The 23,264-nt window shown below is 32.8% G+C and overlaps 1 protein-coding gene across 4 annotated transcripts; it reads right to left on the bottom strand.

Annotated features, from left to right (window-relative positions):
* Positions 1-12,240: 12,240 nt before the first annotated feature.
* On the bottom strand, positions 12,241-21,311 carry LOC140863078 (uncharacterized). Of its 4 annotated transcripts, XM_073266218.1 has the most exons (11): positions 20,982-21,311; positions 20,023-20,442; positions 19,255-19,506; positions 18,023-19,173; positions 17,199-17,332; positions 16,778-16,844; positions 15,462-15,549; positions 15,133-15,302; positions 14,790-14,933; positions 14,306-14,434; positions 12,241-12,667 (listed from the first exon to the last, which is right to left on the bottom strand). In XM_073266218.1, exons 1-11 carry the CDS (start codon positions 21,190-21,192, stop codon positions 12,488-12,490), a joined length of 2,946 nt encoding a protein of 981 aa, XP_073122319.1. In that variant the 5' UTR covers positions 21,193-21,311; the 3' UTR covers positions 12,241-12,487. The 4 variants fall into 4 exon arrangements, 3 of the variants coding, with proteins under 3 accessions (XP_073122319.1, XP_073122318.1, XP_073122320.1); XM_073266217.1 differs by having other exon boundaries at positions 18,023-19,506; XR_012143826.1 differs by lacking the exons at positions 12,241-12,667; positions 14,306-14,434 and having other exon boundaries at positions 14,804-14,933; positions 15,031-15,302; positions 18,023-19,506.
* Between the last annotated feature and the right edge of the window lie 1,953 nt (positions 21,312-23,264).

Below are 23,264 nucleotides of genomic sequence, written 5' to 3'. Positions count from 1 at the left end.
TTGTGTGTGAAACATAATATATTTGTATATATATATTTTTAAATTTTTAATTTAATTACCATATTATATAAAAATAAATACAATATAAGATTTAGTAAGATAATTGTTTATATAAAATATGAAAAATTAAACATTTCTACAAAATTAAATATATTTAAAAATTAATGCATGAAAGTGTAGGTTTTGAAATTAAAAAAAAAAACTTCATCAAAAAACAGCTACTATTCACCACTCTTATTTTAATGATAATATTGATATTAATAATATAGATATAGATATACTAGTGGTAACGGTAACGCACACATATTACTTGTACAACGTAATATATAAATATATTATGTTGTGTGTATATAATATTACATTTATTTTTTAAAGTTTGTGACTTTAATATATATGTATTTTTCGTAATTTGACATTTTTATGGGTTTTTTTTTTTTTGCAATTTGAAGTTGCACATATCAAAAAACCGGTGCTCTTGTTTAATATATAGTATATATTATAGATTCTTTGGGTTTTTTATATTATTATATTATGTAAATTAAGGAAATTATCGTGATATAACTGCATTAAGAAAAAAAACATTTTATTTATTTTTATTTGATTTATTTAAAAAAATTGTTGAGTGAAAAGAATGGTACATGAGCACGTACAATAGTGATTTGAGGTTGAAGCAGGACGAAGTCAGAATTTTATATTCGAGTGAGCTAAACTTGATATAAATTATAAATTTTTAGTGGAAATATAATATATATCAAGATTAATATATATAATAAATTAACCGTATCGTAATATATATATATATATATATATATATATATATTCACACAAAGTCCAAAAATTGGGGTGGACTAGAGCACACCACAGCCCTTGTAGGTATCCGTCACTAGGTTGAAGCATAATGTTGTTAACTTGATCATATGATAATTTCAGTGATAATAACTTTATTACATGGTTGTATAGTGCTTAGATGACGTTGAAATATTAATTTTTTATTTCATTTAATAACGTTGTATTTAAAATAAAAATAGTAAATTTCACATAATTGAGAAAAAAAAATCAATTACACATAATTAGATCACATTTATTTTATAAACTTACAATTTAACTTTAGAAAAACATCATATAAAGAAATTAAAAAACATGATTAAAAAAATACACTTGATTAAAAATAACACGTGATTATAAGATACAATTTTTTTCCAAGTTTTTTCAATTTTCAATTATTTTTAATTTTTGAAAATATTCATAAAGATCAGATTGATCTGAATGTTGTCTTGAATAAGGATGCAAACGAACTGAGCCGGTTCGTGAGCTTTACGAGCCCGCTCGATAAATATTTGATTAGTAAAGCTAAATTTAATCCAAATAATTTGTGTTCTCCTATTTTAATTGATCAAACTCAGCATCTAGTCAAAACTTATCGATAACCAACTGGGCACGATAGCGTTCCATATTGATTAAAAATATCTTTTTGATTTGTGAAAACAGTTAATCCTAAAATCTTACAATTGAGATAGTTGCAACTGTTAAATCTAGTTTCGTTGATTTATTTAGATTAAACATGCTATGATAGCACAATATACCTAATCTATCACTACCCAACTACCAATCATTCATGACAATTACGGATCACTGAATTCATGGATAGCATTCAAAAGAAGTAAAATCAATTAATTTGTCAGATTAATCGACCTTCAACTTTCATGAATATAAATCATAAATCAACAAATACTGAAAACAAACAAGAACATCAATTTAATCTCAAAGTCTCACAGTGATAAATTGAAATATAAGAAAATATCCTTTGAATCAGAAATAAAAACTTAGCCAAGCATAGTTGGTTTCATAATTTCCTAAAAATATAAAAGATTAAACCTAGAAATTATGAAGAAAAAAGAAGAAGAAAATTCCCTTCTCTGACCGTGCAGAGCGTGCATAACTTAGGAACAGAAATCTCTCTAATCTCAAAACTAAACTAACGTGAGAACTAAGAAAAAAAAAAAGAAAAAGTCTAAAATTAAAAACAAAAAAATAAAGCCTAAATAAAACATAATGTAGAGATATTGTTTTAAATAGAAAATCTCCAACTATGTTTATTTATCTAAAAAATCTTCTCTTCAAAAATCTTCCATAACTTAAATAACATATTTATAATTCCTCAAATATGGTATTTTCTTCTCAAATTCTGAAATCTTCTATTCACCACAAGACAGTAACAGAGTAGTAACACAGCGCGCCCACGCCTTGCTTCAGCACCTCTTGTAGTTTGCTCAATTACTCAAAATTTCCACTTGGCAACTCCAAATGTGATAGAATTCAACTTTTTAGCTCAAATTTCTGTCCAAGATCATCAAACTTCTTCCAACTACAAAACATGACCAAAAACACATCAATTAACATATTCAAAAAATAAAAACCCGAGAAATATGACACTAAAAATATAAATCTTATGAGCCTATCAATATTATATCATGATATATATATATATACTTATTATAAAAGTGTGAATCAATGTTGAAGTTTTACATTATATATTGTCAACTTTTTACGTCCTTCGTTTAAACACGCTTGAGAAATTTGTAGACGATGCCATTGTAAAATAAATTATTAAGACAAAGTCAAAATTGACAGACTATGTACATGTTAATAAGAATCCAATTGTCTACAAGATTGAAACACCAAAGAATAAAAAAACCAGAATATTTGGTTTTTATTTGCTTGTATGAAGTCAAAATTGACAGACTACGTACATGTTAAATAAGGATCCAATTTATTTTCCTTGTCAAGCACTACAAAGTCATCAGAAAAATAAATTTATCTACTTTTACCATTACATCCTCCACCACTCCACAAAGATAATTCAGAGAACGGTCAGTCAACTGCAAAGTGATCGTGGTCGGCTTCACCTCGCCAAGCTCCAAGACCCTGAAAATAGACGACGACATTAAATTAATACTTGCACCTAAATCACATAATGTTCTATTAACAGTGGCACCACTAATAATTCAAGGAATAATGAAGCTCCCTGGATCTTTCAATTTTTGTGGTAATTTCTTTTGCAAGATGGTGCTGCACTCTTCAGTCAAATTTACCGTCTCAAATTCTTCGAGCTTTCTCTTTCTCGACATCACATCCTTCATGAATTTTTCATAGTGTTACATTTGCTCCAAAACATCAGCGAATGAAATATTTATGTGAATTTTCTTGAAGATATCAAGAAGCTTAGAAAATTGCTCATCCAATGTTTTTTTCTTGAATCGTTGTGGGTATGGCAGAACCGCTTTTGGCACAGGCAGTTTCTCAGACATAACTGCCAACTTACTGGAAGTTTTGCTGTTAGATTTTTTTGATTCAATCACAATTTCTTCAACTTCATCACCATCCACTACCTTTGGATCATCAACCCCAACTTCTTTCCCACTTCTCAAAGTAACAGCCTTGTATTGCTCCCTTGGATTGACCTCGGTATTGCTAGGTAACGCCCATCTTCGCTGATTATTCAATACATTCGCTAATTGACCAATTTGTGTTTCAATATTTTTCATAGAAGTGCTCACATTGGTCAAGTGCGTCTCCATACTATCAAGCCTATTCTCATTCCTTTTAAATCTTGTGGATGACTCTGAAATAAAATTACTCACCAAATATTCCAAAGATGGTTTACCCTCATCATTCTGATTATTGAACCCCGGTGAAGGATTCAACACATTCTTATTGTTTGCATAGGAAAAATTCTCATGATTGCGCAAACTAGGATGATATTGATTGGGTGCAGGATTACCTCGATAGTTATTGAAATTTATGTTGTTCACATACTGGTCTTGCTCCACATTTTCAAATCCATCAGTAGAATTTACGGCAGTCACCAATGATGCCAACTCGGTTGAACTTTGATTAGTTTTGCTTAGCGCAGCCAATTGTGTAGAAATAATAGTCATTTGAGCATTCAAGGCAGTGAACACATCAACTTCGTGAATTTCAGCAGGTTTCTTTATCACGGATCTCTCACTCGACCACTGATAACTATTAATAGTTATTTTCTCAAGCATCTCATACGCATCCACAGGAAATTTAGAAATTATCGATCCTCCAGCAGCAGTATCCATAGAAATATGAGTTGGCCCATTCAAACCATTGTAAAATAATTCTATTTGTTCTCAATCTACAAAATTATGGTTCAGACACTTTCTTAGAAATTCCTTGTAACGCTCTCAAGCTTCATAAAGTAGCTCGTAATCTTGTTGTTTGAATGTGGTGATCTCAATTTTCAGTTGGGCAGACTTGGCAGGCAAAAAATACTTAGCCAAAAATTTAGAAGTAACTTCAACCCATGTTGTGATAATCTCAAGAGGTAGTAACTACAACCAACTACGAGCATTGTCCCTAAGAGAGAATGAGAACAATCGTAGTCTGATGGTGTCCTCAGTAACACCATGAATTTTCATCGTGTCAGTAATCTCCCGAAAAGTGCGCAGGTTCAAATTCGAATATTTAGTAGCTGCACCCCTAAACTGATTCTGGTGCACCATATTGATCAAAGCTGGCTTCAACTCAAAATAATTTGCCGTGATATTCTGCTGAGCAATTCCAGAATAATGATTGTTGATCACCGGTCTAAAGTGATCTCTGATTGGCACCGGAGCATTATTTTCACCTCTTTCTCTTTCTTCAACCATTAGTTTCAACTCTTCTCTTTTAGCTTTTCTCAAGGCTTTTGCAGTTTTCTCAATTTTCGGATCAAAGAGCAGCGAGTCGTAACTTTGACTTTTTCGCATAAAGTGCATAAACAGAGGAGAAAAATTTAAAACTAGAACTAATAAAATAAAATAGATGCTCTAAATCAAAATTAAGACTAATTAGTGCAATTTAATATAAATCAAATAAAATTCATTCCTCGACAACGGCGCCAAAAACTTGTTGCATGTTTTTCACTCGCAAGCATACGATGTCAAGTTTTAATACAGTAAATAAGTCCAATTCGATCCTACGGAGAATGAATAAAATGATATTATAGTAAATATTTGTAACTAATCAAATCTTAATCCTATGTAGAATTACGAATAAGGGTTGAATTTAATAAATTAAAACAAAATTTTTTCAAGAAATAAAATTAAATAACAACGAATTCGCAAGACGAAAATTCAATAGGAGATGAATTCTAGAGGTTCGACTTCATTTGACTATCCACCACAATTTATTTCTAATGATTGTTTAATTACAAATTCTTCTAGTTCATTAGTGTCCATATTATTTCTACTCTCTTTCTTAAGTGTTAAGAAGAAATTTGTATCTAATAGCAAACTCAATATCTCTATCCAAGTTCAACTATTAAATCCGGTAAACAGTTCAATGATTCTTCTCACGACTTCTGTGGAGTTATATGCCTCTCGAACAATATAAACACCAAATATGTATTTTCCTATGTCGTATTAAAAATCTTCTCTCTTGAGTGATAGATTTCAAATAATATATCATTCAATCTATTACCAGTAAATTGAAAACATTAAAATCAGAAAACGACAAATAAACGGTGCGAAGAATTCAAATATATAAATCAAAATATCCAAATCATGGTTTCCAGTCAAGATCCGTCTACCTCTAGACTAAGAAATTAGTTCATGATAAATTTAAAGATCAAATAAAACATGTTTTTCAAACAATCCATCAAACTAGAAAATTAGAGTATCAAAGAGAAACTAGAACGAAGTAGATTAAGCTTCTCCGTCGTCGGATGCCGCCATCTTCCGCCTTCGTACTGAGTTCTGTAGCTCTTGTGCACTCCAAAGTCTTCAAGCAGCCTTCCTAAACCCTTCCAAACTCGTGTGTCCTTCAATTTAGACAAAAAATCCCCTTAAAAATCCGCATAAAAAGTTTCCAAAAATTAACACAAAGAAGCGCTGGAGGAAGATCACAGTTATAATCAGGGACATAGCCAAAAAAAAAAAAAAATTATGATCTTGGGCTGAATAATCCGATAAATCAAATATTTAAATTTAAATATAAGACTAATTTATAATCAAAGAACACTTACACATAAATGTTAACTACCATATTAACACAATAACACAAATAAGATAAACTTCTGAAGATGTGTCCCACAGTTTATTATAGAATATAACTCATCAATTATTGAATCAATGTCGATCTTTGTAGTAAGCACTCTTTTGATGTAGACAATCATATAATCTACCAAAAACTCATTTGTAATCTTATTCCAAAGAGAGTTTTTAAGAACTTTCGTGGCTGAGAATGATCGTTTCGTTGTTGCAGTAAAAACATAAGATATTAAATCAAGACGAATTAGTATGTCAATTAAGTGATAATGATTTTTTTTTTCAGTCTCTACTAATTATAATTCAAAAGGATTCCTCTCCCAATCACTTTTTTATATGTTTTTCCTTATTGATTTGATGAATAATTATAATAATTTATTCAAATTTTTTTTATTTAAAAATGACAATTACTTTATTTTTCTTGGAACTTAAAAGTAAAAATTAAATTATCATTTGCGGTCTTGTCTCAATTCTATGTTGATATTCAAGGTAAACATATTTAGAATCATATAAACTATATAATTCATGAGTAATACATCTTGTGTCCAATTTATATATTAATGAAACCACATTAAATCTGAAACATCCTAGAACTTATAGTGAATTTTTTTTTTTTTTAAATAACTCTCTAACTATAAAATAATAAATATAAATATATATATGCTCATACATATATATATCATACATAAAAATAAATTTACTTAATTTAAAATACATATACACAATAAATACAATAAAAGCACTCGCATGCAATTAAATACTTAAAATTAATTACTAAATAATCATTCATAAGATTGCCATAATAAAATTCCTAAATAATATTTCTTTCACCAAGATTAATGAAAACTTAGAAAATAAATACTTAAATCTAAAATCCATGCATGTACGGAAAATCTATAATAATAAAACATATGCGGAAATAAATGTTCTAGTCTCAACATAAAATTCATTTTAGAGCAATGGTCACGGGTTCTAGCCGCTGGATACTCATACGCCCTCGCCGCCAGTCGGGAACACATTAACTTTATTAATATTCTGCTCACCTGCACCATTTAAATCTAGTGAGCCTAGAGGCTCAGCACGTTCTATCCTTATATAACAAAATGAAACCACACACAAGCACACATCATATAAAATACGTGAATATAAATATACGTACATGTTCTTAAAAATATATGCATATAGACATGAATAAATAATTATAATGCTTCATCATCATGCTAATCATAAACATCACATTTAATAAATCTCATAAAATGTCTTCTCATAATTTCTTAGTTCTCAACAGGTCGTATCCATGTCGGTGGCATCATACTGAGCGATTGATCAATCTATAAACCAACGTACGCGGCGGTGGGGTTTCCACCTCTGTGCTGCCACTTCACCAGCCCTCTCAGCTAGATCCATAAGCTCATCATACTTATACATCATTAGGAAGGTCACCGGGCCCAGGTATCCCGGCCTCCAACCACATTACTTTCCACCTTCACTTCAACTTCCATAAAAATATTTTTCATAACATGCTCTTAAACTTATCATGAAAATTCTTAATGATGCATGAACTTAAAATTTTCAATATTTCTTTATTTCATGAAAATTTGTCCGTAAATATATATTTAATTTATTTTCTTAAAAATAATACTTATATATCTAATAAAAATGCATGCATGAATTAAATATATATTTACGAACATTTATTTTTCCAAGGACTTGTTCGAGCTGCTGACCGCTAGACTTAAACTCAAAAATTCTTAGACTGGCCCAAAAACCCAAAAGCCCAACCTGACCTGGCCCATTAAGCTTCTTGGGCCCTCAAGCCCAAGAGAAACTAATGGGCTCACTTAAAATATAATTTAAGCCCATTAACTAATTAACTTAACATTTAATTAATAAAAGTATTATTTAACCATTAATTATAAACTAAACCGATAAAATTATTAAACCCGACTACACTTGGCCCAATAATTCTCATGGATCACACGGCCCATGACAAATTAGTGGGCTCACTTTCATAATTATTAAAGCCCATTAAATTAGTCTAATTAATTAATTTAATCAAGCACAACCCATTTATTTACTAACTTAAACACTTAATTAATTAAAATAAAATATCCAAGCCTAATTATTAAAACAAATCTAGACCCGGACTAAAAATAATTTGACCCTTAAATTTAGACCCGAACCCAAAATAATTTGACTCATTAAATTTTAGACCCGACCCGGACCAAAAAAAAACCCGAGCCCGGCCCGCTTAAACTCAAGACAAGCTTCTAGCCCCTCTTTTCTTAACCCTCACGGCAGCACCCCTTTTTCCCCTTGCTACAGCCCAGCTCCGGCCACCCTGGCCGGAGCTCCGCCGGCAGGAACACCCCAGGGTCCTGCCGGTTCCAACAGACCAGCCCTGGCCCAGCCCCATGCCATGCAGGGTGCAGCCGACCCCCTCTCCTTTCTCCCTTGCTGCGCAGTCTGCGTAGTCCCCAAGCCATGGACTTTCTGACCAGCTCCGGCCGCTACCGGCCGGAGCTCCGACACCTGGACCACCCCAAGGTCCAGATGCATCCCTCGACACAGGCCTGGCCCGAGCCAAGCCCTGCATGGCTCGGCCAAAGGCCCCAAACCCGACAGAAAATTCTGCACGCCTAGCTGCTGTCATGGCTCATTCCCGCATGGTTCCTGCCCTGAACCACCGAGCCAGAACCGACCCTATGGACCCTAGTTAGGACCCCAAACCAGTGGTCCAGCCCCTCGAACAGTCCTTACTCAGAAACATGATGAAACGTGAGCATACAACCAAAAAAAACGTGAGTTCATGCATGAGCTTGACTATTTTCATTTCAATTCACATACACATGCACTATCAGATCATTCATGCATAAAAACTTTGTAATATGATCTAAATGGTGTTCAAAAAGGGAATCGAAACGTGCCTTTATGAATACTTAGACGAAACGACGCAAACGACAAATATTGGGCTCGCCGGGACGAACGGATCTTCCAAAAACTCCAAAAACTTTTTAACGATCGGCTATGGGGTGGGTTTTCTGTTGAAGGAACGATGAAGGGAGTGGGAGAAGATTGAGGAGGCGGCCAGCAAGAAAACGTGAATGGAGGTAGGAGGATTAGGGTAGATTTTTAAGATAATCTAGGTTTAATAAATAAATAGATGATTAGGATAATTAAATACTCAAATTTTAAACTTTTAAAAAAATACATTCTAATTTGCTAAAACTAAGTAAATCCCGAAATTATAAATAATTGGATTTTTAAAGCTTAATAAAAGTCATTAAAATGACTTATTTTGGGTAAAAACGGACATATAAATATACATATATATAAATACCATAATTTTCTTAAAATCTTACCTTAAAATAATATTTTAAGGCTCCTAAAAATCTCATAAAATATTTTGGGTGAAAACTAACATCTCGTCCGTCCACGGTCCCGCCTACGCGATCATAAAATAAACTTTCTCAAATAAATTCATAAATCACAGCATACAGATTTAAATGCCGAAATAATATTTAAAACATGCAAATAAATCATTTAATTTAAATAATCACTCATAAAAATAATTTAACACATTTTCACATTATTATAAAATTATAAAATCCTCTAGTTATGCATGCGGATTTACGTGACGAATTTCTGGGCGTTACAAAATCAATGAATTTGAAGAAAATGTATGGGTTTCATTCAATGAAATTGATATAAGTGACTTAATTTAAATAATAGCTAGTTTCAAACGATTAACTAAATAATTAACCAAGTTGGTGCAAAATTAATAATAGATGATGAAAGCATGATTAAAATGGGCCATAAGCCCGAGCTCTAAAATGGGCTGTAGAATGGGTCAAAAAACTTAACCTAGGCTAAAGAAATAATTCATCTCAAGCTGTATATAAATTGCACATATATTAATAGCAATTTTTTTTTTAGCCAGGGCTGGAGCCCAGCCCAGCCTTTAGGGTGGCTCCGTAGTTATTTTAAAGATGTAAGGGTATTCCATGTTCGTCGGTCGACGAATGTGGTTGCTCATTCTATTGCGCATTTTGTTTTTTCTTCTCAAAGTCTTACCATTTAGGAGTAATAAAATTTTTCGTTTTGGTTGGTAGATCTTGTGACTAAAGACCTTATTTTGGATTAATAATATTACAAGTTTTACCCCTAAAAAAAAGTTGTGAATCCATATATTTTTACGTATAAAATATTATTTTTTATTATAATATTTTAATTACATATAATTCCCTTAATTTGATTTGAATGAAATAAAAAATTAAAGATAAAAGTATTTATTAACTATGTCATATATTAAATAGTTTGTATTATTTGGTTGGTTGATTAAAAAATTAAACAGATGAGGGAGTTGGAGTAAATTAAAAAAGAAAAGAAAAACAGTAGATTTCACTATGGGTGGGCGTCGGGTCGGGTAACATCGGGTTCGAGTAATTCGGGTCGGGTACCCCATATGTCGGATAGCCAATTTCACTACCCGAACCCGATCCGAAAATTTCGGTTAGTTGCGGGTACCCGAAAATTAAAACCTATTTTTTAAAAAAAAAAAAAATCAAAATGTGAGAGATATATATATTTTTTTTCTGTTGAATCACTACCCATCGGTCAATTAGCTTACTACTTCTAGCACAATAAATAAAAGTGATAATTATAAACCAATAAAAAGAAAGAAAACAATAGAAAATAAATCGAATTGATTACGGTTTGGTTCACTTCTTCGTGAGAGGACGAGTTTGCTGGTTTGTGTGTGCTGGCTAGATCCAGCACCGTTTCCGACCAGTGTTAGCCATCCAGCCGTCCAGCCATGGCCGTGGGGTGGGTGATAGAGTGAAATTTAAACCCTTTCTGCCATGGTGATTGGATTTGGAGATGGAAAATCTGAATCACTACTTGGGAAGAAAGAATGAAATTGATGGGCCTATATTAGTTATTTAGTTTAATTAATAGGCCCATATCCTCTAAAAAAAATATTTGTCGGCCGTCGGGTACCCGATACCCGATCCGGTAGCAGAAAAAATACCCGACACCAACCCGACTTTCACTATATCGGATCCGGGTTCTACCCGAGCCCGACTTTTTCAAAAACTACCCGATAAGATCGGGTTTTATGCGATCGGGTCGGGTACCCGATAACCGAAAATAAACACCCACCCCTAGATTTCACCAACATAGGAGTTTAACTTTAATATATAGGAAAAAATTAAGTATTTTCATTTTTAATTTACAGTCCATATATACAGGAGATTTTTTTTCCCTATTCGTAATATAATTATTTATAAAACAATATTATATTTTTATTTGGATTGGAGAAAGAGGAGTAGAATTTTCTCATAATCCATAAAAACACTGCCATAGTGACATGAGTTTGTAAAGATAAATTGATTCAACCTCAATTTCGGTTTAGACTATTTTGTGAAGAAAAAACTCACAAGTACATTTTCAGAACTAATCTCAAATACTATCTTAGTATCTATCCTAAAAATGTAGTGAAATTTTAGATGATCTAAAGATAGTGAGACAATAAAAAATTATTCCCGATAAAGCATAGACTAATGCAAACATTCGTCAAGATAAATCCATCCGACTTCAATTGTTTGTTGAACGATTGGACGCCGCTGTTGTGCACTTATTACGAGATACGTCTGCTATATCACATGAGGTGTTGGGCGTTGGCTATTAATTTTGTTTATAGATGACATAGGTTTAAAAGTTAGAAATGTGTGGTGCTAGATTGTACATAATTGAGTTCAATTCGGTTCGATTCGATCCGACTCGATTCTTAAATAATCTAAACTATCCGACGCGAGTCTTAAATAATCTAAACTTAATATAGTTTCAACAATTGAGATTCCATTCCCTGTATTCATGTGCCCTTTTTACACTTTCGTGAAATCATTCATTGCCTCAATGAGAAAGATAAAGTGTGGAATCTTTTTCAATGCATGATGTGAATGTGATGCTTACTTTACATAAGACAATATTCCATGTGCAATTATGACGATAAGTTTTAGGTTGGACTTGAATAAAGTTCAAAATAATTTATTTTTATTTTTTTTTAAAAAGACTATTGATAAAATTATATTTGAACGATAGACACTTGTTCTCACAAGTGAGGTCCTTTCAAAAACACGTGGACCTCAAATATAAAAATAAAATAAGCTACAAAACGTTTAATTACTTAAATTGATTTGATTATCATGCCATCATATACATTTTATATACATACAAAACAAAAGAAAAGCACACTTTCTAAATATAACCTCTAAAAATAAAACTACTGTTGGATTATGCAGCAAGCCATAATATACACTTAACAAAATGTATAAAAATAAGAATCACCGAGTAGTTGATAGAAATGGGAACAATGAAAAAACTCACCACATTCACAAGGGACATAGAATGCAGGAGAAGGAGAACTGAAATCACAAAGTCTGAGAACTGGATTGCCTTTGAACCACGGATACGACCACAGTTACGTCGTCAAGCTTGCCACCAGTGTACCCTGCATATCCGGCGGCATGCGCATTATCTGCAAACGGACTTCTGGCCGTTGCGGACTTACCTACCTCTTGTGCCTTGGCTGCCAATGCTTCTGCGATTTCCTAAAAATACAAGGACGGGTTCGGATGAAGGCAACATCAAGATCGGAAAATCTCAACAACATAACAACTAAACTCACACGCACTAAATGCTAATGGCATGTGTGCTAATGTTTACAGGAAATGTTTTCATTTAATTTATTTTGGCGCGATATGAAATCTAGAGTTGAAAACATCTTCTCCAGAATATAAAACCCAAAATATAAACATACTCCCCAATTCAATCTCTGGAAATATATTTCCAAAAAACATTTGTAATACCCCCCACCACAGATCAGAAGTAAATATTTAAAGAATTAACCTCCATTTGACTCCAAATTTGAAATATAACCTCCTCTTTTTAATTGATTTATTTGTACTATTTTACCCTTTTTAAAACAACTTTCTTTAACCATATATATGCAAATTCATCAAATTGTCAACAAATTTCATTTTTCGTAAAAATCAATTTCCAATTTTTTTACAGACGCGAGGTCTGTTTTCCTTCTCTTTTTTTTTTTTTTTTCCCAATGATGATTTGATTGCTAATTTATCTAATTATTTTGAAAATTATACACACCACAAAAACAACCTCATCGTGAAAAATAAGTTTCATATTAGTGTCTTCATAAGTTTTAAGCATGGATCATGCATTTCAAATAAAAAAGACAATTATAATACTTACAACATTATAATATTTAGTATTTACTAATAATCTCATTAAATCATAATCTATATCAAAATTTGTTGGGATGAGATGTCGAGTTTGAAACTCAATTATAATAAATGTCTTCTCCAACTGAAAAAAAAAAAATAGAATACAAAAATCCTAAAGATAACCAGCAACATCTAAAACTAAAAATATTATTTTTTCTATGTCTTTACAAATTTTAAAATTGAGTCTATCCCTGTATGCATATGTTAAAAATTACTCATTTAAAGAGAATTATAAAATTGATTTTAATTATCTCCCCTTTAATTTACTTTAAATTGTCTCTTGTATCCAAATTTTAAAATCCATGCACGTTCATTTATGAACGTTAAGTTCTAAAAAAAATTATGAACGTTCTAATAAAATAATAAAATTTTGGTTGGAAAAATAGATTGCCGAAGATAATACATACTAGATATAGAGAAACGAGATGTCGACGCATCGGAAACAAGTAGAAGAAAAGATGAACATGATTTAGCGTTTTTATGACAAGGAGAATCATTAAATATTTTAATACAAAAGATAAAGAGATAATAGTTGGAAGATATGAAAGCATGGTTAGTGGACTGGGATGGGAAGGAGATTTAAAATAAAAAGAATGATTTTGTGTTAGGCAATTGTGTTTTAAAGGGCCGGGGCAAATTTGGAAAAATTAGGATTAGAATTCTAATTGAAGGTTATTTATCAAAGATTTAGGTAAAGAAGGTCAAAAATCAAACGAAAATGGGAAGGAAGGTCATATATCTAATTGTCTTGTTCTTGTGCATGAAGGAGAAAGTACGTAGAGAATCAATTCATAATGGGACAAAATTCCAATACTATTTGAGAATTTCGCAATGACAAGTTCGGGTCCTCCTCGATCTACTAAATACTCTCATTCAATATTCTAGGTTTATTCTGTGTCAACAGTCAGCAAAGAAGCTCCAATATTCAAGAAAAAGTAATAGTACCTTTGGTTTGCTATCTGCAGCAAGGTGCTTTGAAACTTCTAATGCGATTTCTTGATCATACAAATTGTCAAGAAGCCCATCGGATGCCAAGATAATCACATCCTCTTCCTCTAAATCAATCTTGTATAACTGAATCCAATAAAAAAATCGTGATCAAAAGCTTTTGAATGATTTATGAAAATTATATGAGTTATTTCCAAATTTAGCTGTCCTACAGTCCTACTCCACTCAATAGAGCTCATTCCGAGTGAATTTGCGCTTGAATATTTAGCGCTAATTGTTACTGTTTCTGAGAGAAATGACAGGGCTGCAACCATCATAAACCCAGATTGTTTTCAAATAATTAAATATCCCTGCCCCATGAATCAAGGCAAGAGGCTAAGAGCAGCTCCGAAAAATGACGCTTATTTCAAAATTAGCTTTCAACTATATCAACACCACGAGAAAGTCAGCAATTTTTTGGAATTATTTTGTAGAGCCATACCTCCGCAAGATTAGAGGGATCATCACCTCTTTCAATCCGTAGCGGGAAATGAAATACATGAAGCATAGGTGAAGATCTTTTGTAAATGGATCCATGCCGAAGGATAATAAATCCAGAGTCTCCAATATTAGCCACTTGAAGAACCTATTGACAATTGATGCTCATTCAACAACTTACAAACTTTCATATAAAGGAAGAATTGTATGGACGAAGGAAATTTGAGTCCGAGGGAATCATTCACCTCAACATGTTTAAAATTCCTTATCATACTTCAATCCATTCACCAAAACCAGTATTGATGGTTAAAAGCTACCAGATATCACAAGCTCTGAAATGCCAATACCTGACCGACTAATTGAGCAAGCAAAACAGTTGAGGATCCAGGAGATTGAGTTTCACCAACACTGAGTATAAGAAGTTCGGCAGGGTTGCATAATGAATTACTGTTGCAATCCAATGCACGCTTTTCACAATTTTTCATGAGTTCTTGAGCATAAAGTCCAGGATTAGTCCCTAAAAAGAGATGTAAAAAATGGTCATTTACGATTTTTTGAATGTACTGTCCATGAGATTGATAAAACAGAGAGCGATTTTCAATGCTATATTTTATTTTCCTGTTTTTACATGAAGAGTGGTCATAGTAATGGCAGGAAATGATGAAACAGAACATACCTTCAAATGACCACTGACCAACTCCATCAGCTATGCCTAGCCATGTTTGACCACTGACAAAATATGCATCCTCTCCACCTGTCAACACCTGGAATTTATTATTTTGGCATATTACTCACCTAGGTATGGTGATGCCAAAACTATATAGAACAAAATTTAGCACATTTTCAAAAATGAATGGACAAAGTAATTGCCAGAGAGTGTCACTGTGTTGAAGTCCTAAACTGGTTAAAACTTCAAAGTTCCTTCATTTTGCTGTAAAGAAATAAACTCAAAATTCACTAACTTTTTTACCTGGGTTTTAAAACTGTTATAAGGGAGTGTTTTGGAGAGCTTATAGAAAGCACTTCTTAAATTCTAGACGCATGAAAGTTTTTTTGAGTGTTTGTGAATGTCAACTTCAGCTTCTGTAACTTTTAGCCAAATGCTAGAAGCAAGAGTGTAATGTTTTTTCCTGCTTCTGCTTCTTAGTTAAGAGTTTAAAATTACAAGTTGACATTTACATCCTTAAAATATTTATCATATCACACAATTATATACTCTTGATTCATTTGACCTAATTTTCTCTCCTAATAAGTTTTTAATAATTTGTAATAGAATTTATAAAATTCAATCATATTCTATTACAAGTATTTATTTTTTAAATAATATTTTGCATTTCTCTTTATATAATTTGTAGTTTCAGAATTAGATTTTTATACATATTTGTTGTATTCATACAATTTTATAATTTTTTATATTTTTATTTTTAATTTTATATATTTTTTCAAGCATTCATGTTATAAAAAAATTAATTTCGATACAATATTCATAATCTAATAATAACAATATAAATAAATTTTTTATGGTGTGAGTATCAAATTTTAAATAATTAAAAGAGATCAATTTTATATAGTTTAAGGGTATGGTTGTTATTTAACAAAAAATTAAGTTTGTAAGCAATTATTCTCCAAACACTCAACCTTTAGCTTATATTAGTTTTAAACTTCTATTTCCAAACACTCTCTACTTTAACTTCTCACCAACTTCAAAATAATCTCTAAAAAAATCACTTTTAAATAAGCAAAGCTCTCCAAAACAATCCCTAAATGTCATTGGCAAATCTTTCTTTTGCATGTAAGTTATTTCAGACAAAAATTAAATACTGAGCCCTGGCGATGTTGTTGCTTTGGGAGGAGATCGATTAAAGTGGATTTTAAGAACACAGCTTTCCACAAACTTGTTAAGTTTTCCGAAGCCTACCCCACTACATGAATGTGGCTTCACTACTAATGGAACACCAAAAGCTCACTTTAAGAAGAACAATCATGAGATACCTTTGAAGGATGTGGCAATAGAGCAGCACCAGATGATAGAACAAAGTCTGTCACTTGGATTTCCTGGCTGTTAAGAACAAATGTGTCGTATCAGGCTCATATTCACTCTCGACTATTGTGAAATTAACATACATAAAATTTAAAGCATTCAATATCCTTGTACTTCTAATTGAATCATGATATGGGAAATGAAGGTATAAGAAGCATAAAACAGCAAATCTAGTAAATTTCAGTCAAATTTGCAGGGCCTTCAGTGATTAGGAAACAGAGAATGACTAAATAATTCCATAATCCACATTATACTAACGAAATGTCTGATTTCAATGCAGATTGAGTGTTTGTCATCAAGGCACTAGACCGATGAGATTAACTGTATAGAGTGCAGATTAACACAGAAAATAGTTGAGAGTGAGTCAGAAACCTTTTGATAGCAACTTCTGTAGGTTCCATCTCCACAACGTGATTTCCTGATGATTCCACTATGTCACCATTCACAGTATCATCATCTTCAGTGCTTTCTGATACCAGAACCGACTTCTGTGGTATGTCGTCCAGCTGTAAACAATATTTGTATTAAAAACATAGCTTCCCCGTATGAAGTGAGCGTAAATCATTCTGCTCTCTCAAAAGTCAAAACTGAACCTCCTAGGAAAACTTCATGATGAAAACAGAGGATCAAAGGAACATTATCTCTACTAATGTATTCTGATATTTCTGACTACGGTAATTAGCGACAGATTTGATCAATATATCTGGCACAAAGGTATTATAATCATAACATTATTATGCGGACAACATGAACGAAATTTTGGATTATTCAATTCATCATCTCACTTAAACCCATCTAAATGCATAAAATGTGGTACTGTACGCAACATATCTGAATTGGTTTTTACTTTTGCTAAGTGTAACGTCGAAGAAGGTGTAGGTTCGAGGTTTTCAAATATGAAATAGGTCCTACGAGTGATATTCTATCGCATCACGGTGAATGCTGCTAATCCTCAGTTGCAACTCATGGCAATCCTCATTTTGATAACAGATAAATGTACTTTAGCACACAGCAGAATGAGATTTAAATTACTTTTGAAAGGTAGTGTCCAAAATTTCTGGATCTTGGTTTGTATAGTGAAATTTATGTTTTATTTTAATATTAGAGTCACAGGTTTAAATCCATGCTTGATACAAATAAGACAACTGTAAATTGGTGCTGGTGCCTTGAGCTGAGTCTTAAAAGATATAACTAACCAATTTTAGACTCTCAGCTTTGTCAGTATCCCTGCATTCTTCCCCATCGTCACTGACTGATTCCTCATCAATTGTTTGTCCAGTTTCCAACTGAGGAGACATGGGCATTAACTGGATTATGCCACTTTCATTACCATCTTCTGCAATTTCGTTTCGAAACTCATTTCCTTCTAAAGAAGTCTGAGCCTCGGCATCCATAGACAACTGTAAAGCTGCTTCCATCCCAGGAGCCAGAGTTACAATGTTATTAGCGTCTTCGTCAATTTTAGAATCTGAGGACAACTCTGTTGAAACAACAGAGTCTATACTATCCTGAAAAAAAGAATCCTTTTCAGATTCCGTTAATGTATCAGAACTCAGAGAAATTGTCTGCAACATGGTTACATCAACAATGTTCTTTTCTGGAGTTTCCACTGCAGCAGTATCATTCTCTATTTTTGAACTATTTTCAAGCATAGGCACACTCATCAGACTTGAGCTATCTCCCTCGTCATTCAGGCATTCCTCATCTTTTCCATCGCTCTTGATATCATTACCTGGAGTAGAAGAATTTTTCAGTTCTACCTTTGAAACTATAGTGGGCAATTCAAATTCATTTGCGTCTTTCAACTTCTCACCCAAGTCACTTTCTTTCTCAGAGATACTTAAATTTTTTTCATCAATAATTATAAAATTTGATTCATCAGTCACCTCACTTCCAGTTTCCATCTGAGGAGACTTGGACATTAACTGGATTATGCCACTTTCACTTCCATCTTCTGCAATTTCATTTCGTGACTCATTTCCTTCTAAAGAAATCTGAGCCCCGGCATCTATAGAAAACTGTAAAGCCGCTTCCATCCCAGAAGCCACAGTCACAATATTATTAACGCCACCGTCAATTTTAGAATCTGCGGACGACTCTGTTGAAACAACAGTGTATATACTAGCCTGAAAAGCATCATTTTCAGATTCTGTTAATGTATCGGGACTCAGAGAAATTGTCTGCAACATGGTTATATCAACAATGTTATTTTCTGGAGTTTCCACTGCAGCAATACTACTCTCTATTTTTGAACTATTTGCAAGCATAGGCACATTCATCAGGCTTGAGCTATCTCGCTCTTCATTCAGGCATTCCTCATCTTTCCCATCACTCTCGATATCATTACCTGGAGTAGAAGAATTTTTTAGTTCTACCTTTGAAACTATAGTGGGCAATTCAAATTCAGTTGCGTCTTTCGACTTCTCACCCAAGTCATTCTCTTCCTCGGAAATAATTAATTTTTTGTCATCAAAATCTAAAGAAGTTGATTCATCAGTCAACTCAGCCAAGTTAGAGTCTCTCACACCTCCGTCATCACCATTCAAGTCTGTCACCATGCGGTCTTCTTCTGTACCTTCCTCTTCAATCTCCTCCTCAACCTTTGATTCCTCCAGTTGCGCATTTGAGGCAGCCTCGCTAAGGTCCCCAAATCGAAATACGAGACTACCATCAGAATGTTCTGCAAACACAATCATCCAAGAAAAAGCTTAAAGATTACAAGCAACTCCAATTTCCAAATTCATACACAACCACCACTCAAAGAACACGAGATATAAATAGTCAACCATTTAAGAGGGCAATTAACCAATTTTTTAAACTACAAGTCAATTCTTTCCTTTGTTGAGTATGATACATTCTTATATACTCACAAATAAAGTGTGTCAACTACAATAAGATACAACTAAAATGGGAGTGTATCCAGGTGACCAGGATCATTCTCCTCCTCCTCCTCCTCCTCCTCCAGATGAAAATCTTTCAAAATTTACTAGTAATTTTTATTCTCATTTCCCTAAATTAAATTCAGGCGCTACCACCAACTCCAACCCCAAGAGGCCAAGTGTAAAAAGCGGACAGCGGTCCAACACTAGCACGCACAAGATTCTCCAAGTTTAAATGTTTCTTGGCAAAAATAAGAAAAAGGAACCATAAACAAAAGGAGATCAGTAAAAAGGTTAATCATGGCCATTGAGCATACCATGAGTCGAAATTACATCAAAATTTGGAGACACACTCTTCATACTCGAATTCTCTTGCTCATCATCCAAATATTCCTCGTTTTCTCCAGTGTCCTCCATATCAATACCTTGAGTAGAAGAATCTTTCAGGTCTATATTTGAAACCGTAGTGTGCAACTCAAATTCAGTTGCGCTTTGCATCTTCTCATCCAAGTTTTTGCTATCAATAACTATGGAATTTGATTCATCAGTCACCTCTGCCAAACTAGAGTCCTTAACACCTCCATCATTAGTATCATTCAAAATATTCACCACAAGGTCGTCCTCTATACCTTCCACTTCAATCTCCTTCTTTTCAACATTTGGCTCCTCCGTTTGAACACTTGAGGCAGCCTCACCAGGTTCCCCAAACCGAAATACTAGACTACCGTCAGAATGCTCTGCCAACAAAGTCATCCGAAAAAACCCATAAGATTACAAACAATACAAATTTCCAAGTATTCACAAGCTACCACCACAAAAAATTGAAGCTTTACATATTCAAAGAAGGCCTAAGAAGGTTACAAACGATTCCAGTTCCAAATTCACATACTACCACCCCACACCCAAAAGGAGCTTTTCATCTTCAAACCTTTTGTTTTGTCAAGTAGCTGACAATGCAACTGAATTGTTCAGAAATAAATTGCATAGGCAACTAGCAGAGGATACAATTCTAACCAAGGGTGTCTCCAGTTGGACAAGGCAGTTAGTTCACCTTCTCCAAACGAAAAAGATTCAAACTTTACTGCGAATTTTCAATTAAACTCTGATTCACTTCGAACATCTAACTCCAACCTCAAGAGTAAAATCGGAAAGGGATCAATCTTGCAGGAACAAGAAGCTACAAGTTCAAACATATCTTGAGAAAAATAAAACCAAGAAAAAAGAAACCAACAGAAGGAAATAATCATGTGAACTAGATGAGGGGCATTGAGCATACCATGTGTAGAAACTACATCAACAGAAGGTGTTGTGGCAGAAGGACGGGAAAACAGCTTGAGATGAAATGGCCTTCTATTTATTTTACGGATTCTTGAACTGGGTGAGTAAACAAGTGTAGAAGATAAATGCTTTGAAGGTGACACTACATGCAATTTGTAGCTGGTATGGAAAGGCCGAAAATCCAAGAAACTGCGGAAAAGATCCGCCATTGCCACCGACGATTAAAGGGTTGTCTCTGATGATATGATAATTGATTACCCCAAAAAAAAAAAAAATTGGGGGGAACGAAGATGATTTTTTTGTGGTATCCAAAAATTGTTTACCCATTTTCCATATGGGGGGGGTGGGGGGATAGAGACAGGAGAGCATACGGACTACTGGTGAGGCTTTGTTGTGTTTGGATGTGCATGAAAATTGGGATGAAAAATCAACTTAATTGTGTATCACTTATTTTAACTAATCATACTTTGTCGCGTCATTGTCTTTGGGGTAGCATAGACTTTCCCCATAATACATATACGCTACCATCTATGCTGTCTGACATTTGCTTTATTAGGTACAGCCTACCTACTCTGCGGGTGATTCGACATGTTTATTTTCAAATTATCGAGTCTTTTTTTTTTCAATTTTACATATAATCATCCCGTGAGTCCGGCTCTTAAAACATCGAAGTAAGCTTTACTCCCCTTTGTTTGAATTCTAGGCACAATCCTACGGGACACGGTTTTTTTCGGGTGATTCTATGTGGGTGAAACAGTCTTTATCTTTTCTTCACATTTTCGCGCGAACATCACGCTAACGGGGCGGGTCAACATGATTTTTTTTAGCGTGATGTTCACGCGAACATCTCGACAAAAACACAAAAGGAGTGTATTTCATCCGATGTAGCATAGAATTACCGGCTTTTGCCATGGGGATGAACAGTAAGCAAAGCAGGAGATGGCAATTTTCAGATTAGTTAAATTATAAAACAAAATTTTAAAACAAAATTTAAGAAATTTTCATAATCAAAATTAAAATAATTTTAAAACTTATAGATTGACTTTTCCGGTTATTCCAACTTTTAAAATAACTAGTAAAGAACACGTGCTTCGGAGCACTTCGCTTGTATCATATTAGTTATTCAATTGAATAAAAAAAAATTTATGTCAAATATTTTGGAACATAATAATCGTAAGACAAATATGGCTAACAATATTCATAAATTCATTATTTTTTTTTTAAAAAAAAAAACAATCACAAACTTGCAATTCTTGATCTTTCTTATTGTTTATTTATCTCTTTTTCTCGGTCATATATGTTGCTTATATACCTGTTTTTTTATTATCTTAAAGCTCGATGCTTATGATGTGTTAATGACCAATGATATCCGAGTTTTCCTTATTTTAGCATCAATATGTTAATCTTCTATTTCAGTAATTGACTTCAAATAATTAAATGTGTTTATATCATTTATTCTTTCTATTCTATATAGAATTTACATACCATTGCTTTTAAATAGTGATATATGATATTTATATGTTGTAAAACGTGGTATGAATTTCAAATAATCATCGACATTACTATCTATTTCACATTATTTCAAGAAAAATGATTTAGTTCGATATCACACAAGTAATAAACCATACCATAATCTATTTTCTTTGCTTTGTTTATATCTCGTGTTTGACAAACTATATTTATAAATATTGGTTCAATTGTACAATTACAGATAAAACAAATTAAAGATGAAAATTTTTGTAGATATAAATATTATCACGTGATATATTTTATAGATTTATGAAATTTTATATTATAAATTTTTTTTCACATTGGAGAAAACAATTATTGACTACTCAATATCAATTCATGTCATTATACTCCCGCTCATTGAAAAATCATCCTTCAAATAATATATATAATTTTTTGTTCTCTTTTAACTGATTGTTAATATATCAATCTTAACTTCGCTTACTCATCTTCTTCTTGTATACTCCAATAAAAAGAATTTTGTACTATAAATTTTATCTTGTGTGGCGTAAAACTTTCAAATATATATAAAACAAAAAAAAATCAACAAGGGAATATGTACCTTGTAAAATACACCTGATTATGCATAAATTCCAAAATCATATATATATTCATCCATTAATATTTAACCAATAAATAATAATTCTGAAATGCTGATGTCCTTTAAACTCTTGAACCAAACCTCACTCTAATATACCTAGCATGTGAATTTAATCGCATACATTATCCCTATGAAATATCGAGATTTTCGATAACTCCCCATAAAAAAAAT

The sequence above is a fragment of the Henckelia pumila genome, chromosome 4, assembly GCF_033568475.1.
Source record: "Henckelia pumila isolate YLH828 chromosome 4, ASM3356847v2, whole genome shotgun sequence".
NCBI lineage: Eukaryota > Viridiplantae > Streptophyta > Magnoliopsida > Lamiales > Gesneriaceae > Henckelia > Henckelia pumila.
The sequence above is the reverse complement of the archived record's forward strand: the minus strand, read 5'-3'. Positions and strand labels throughout refer to the sequence as shown.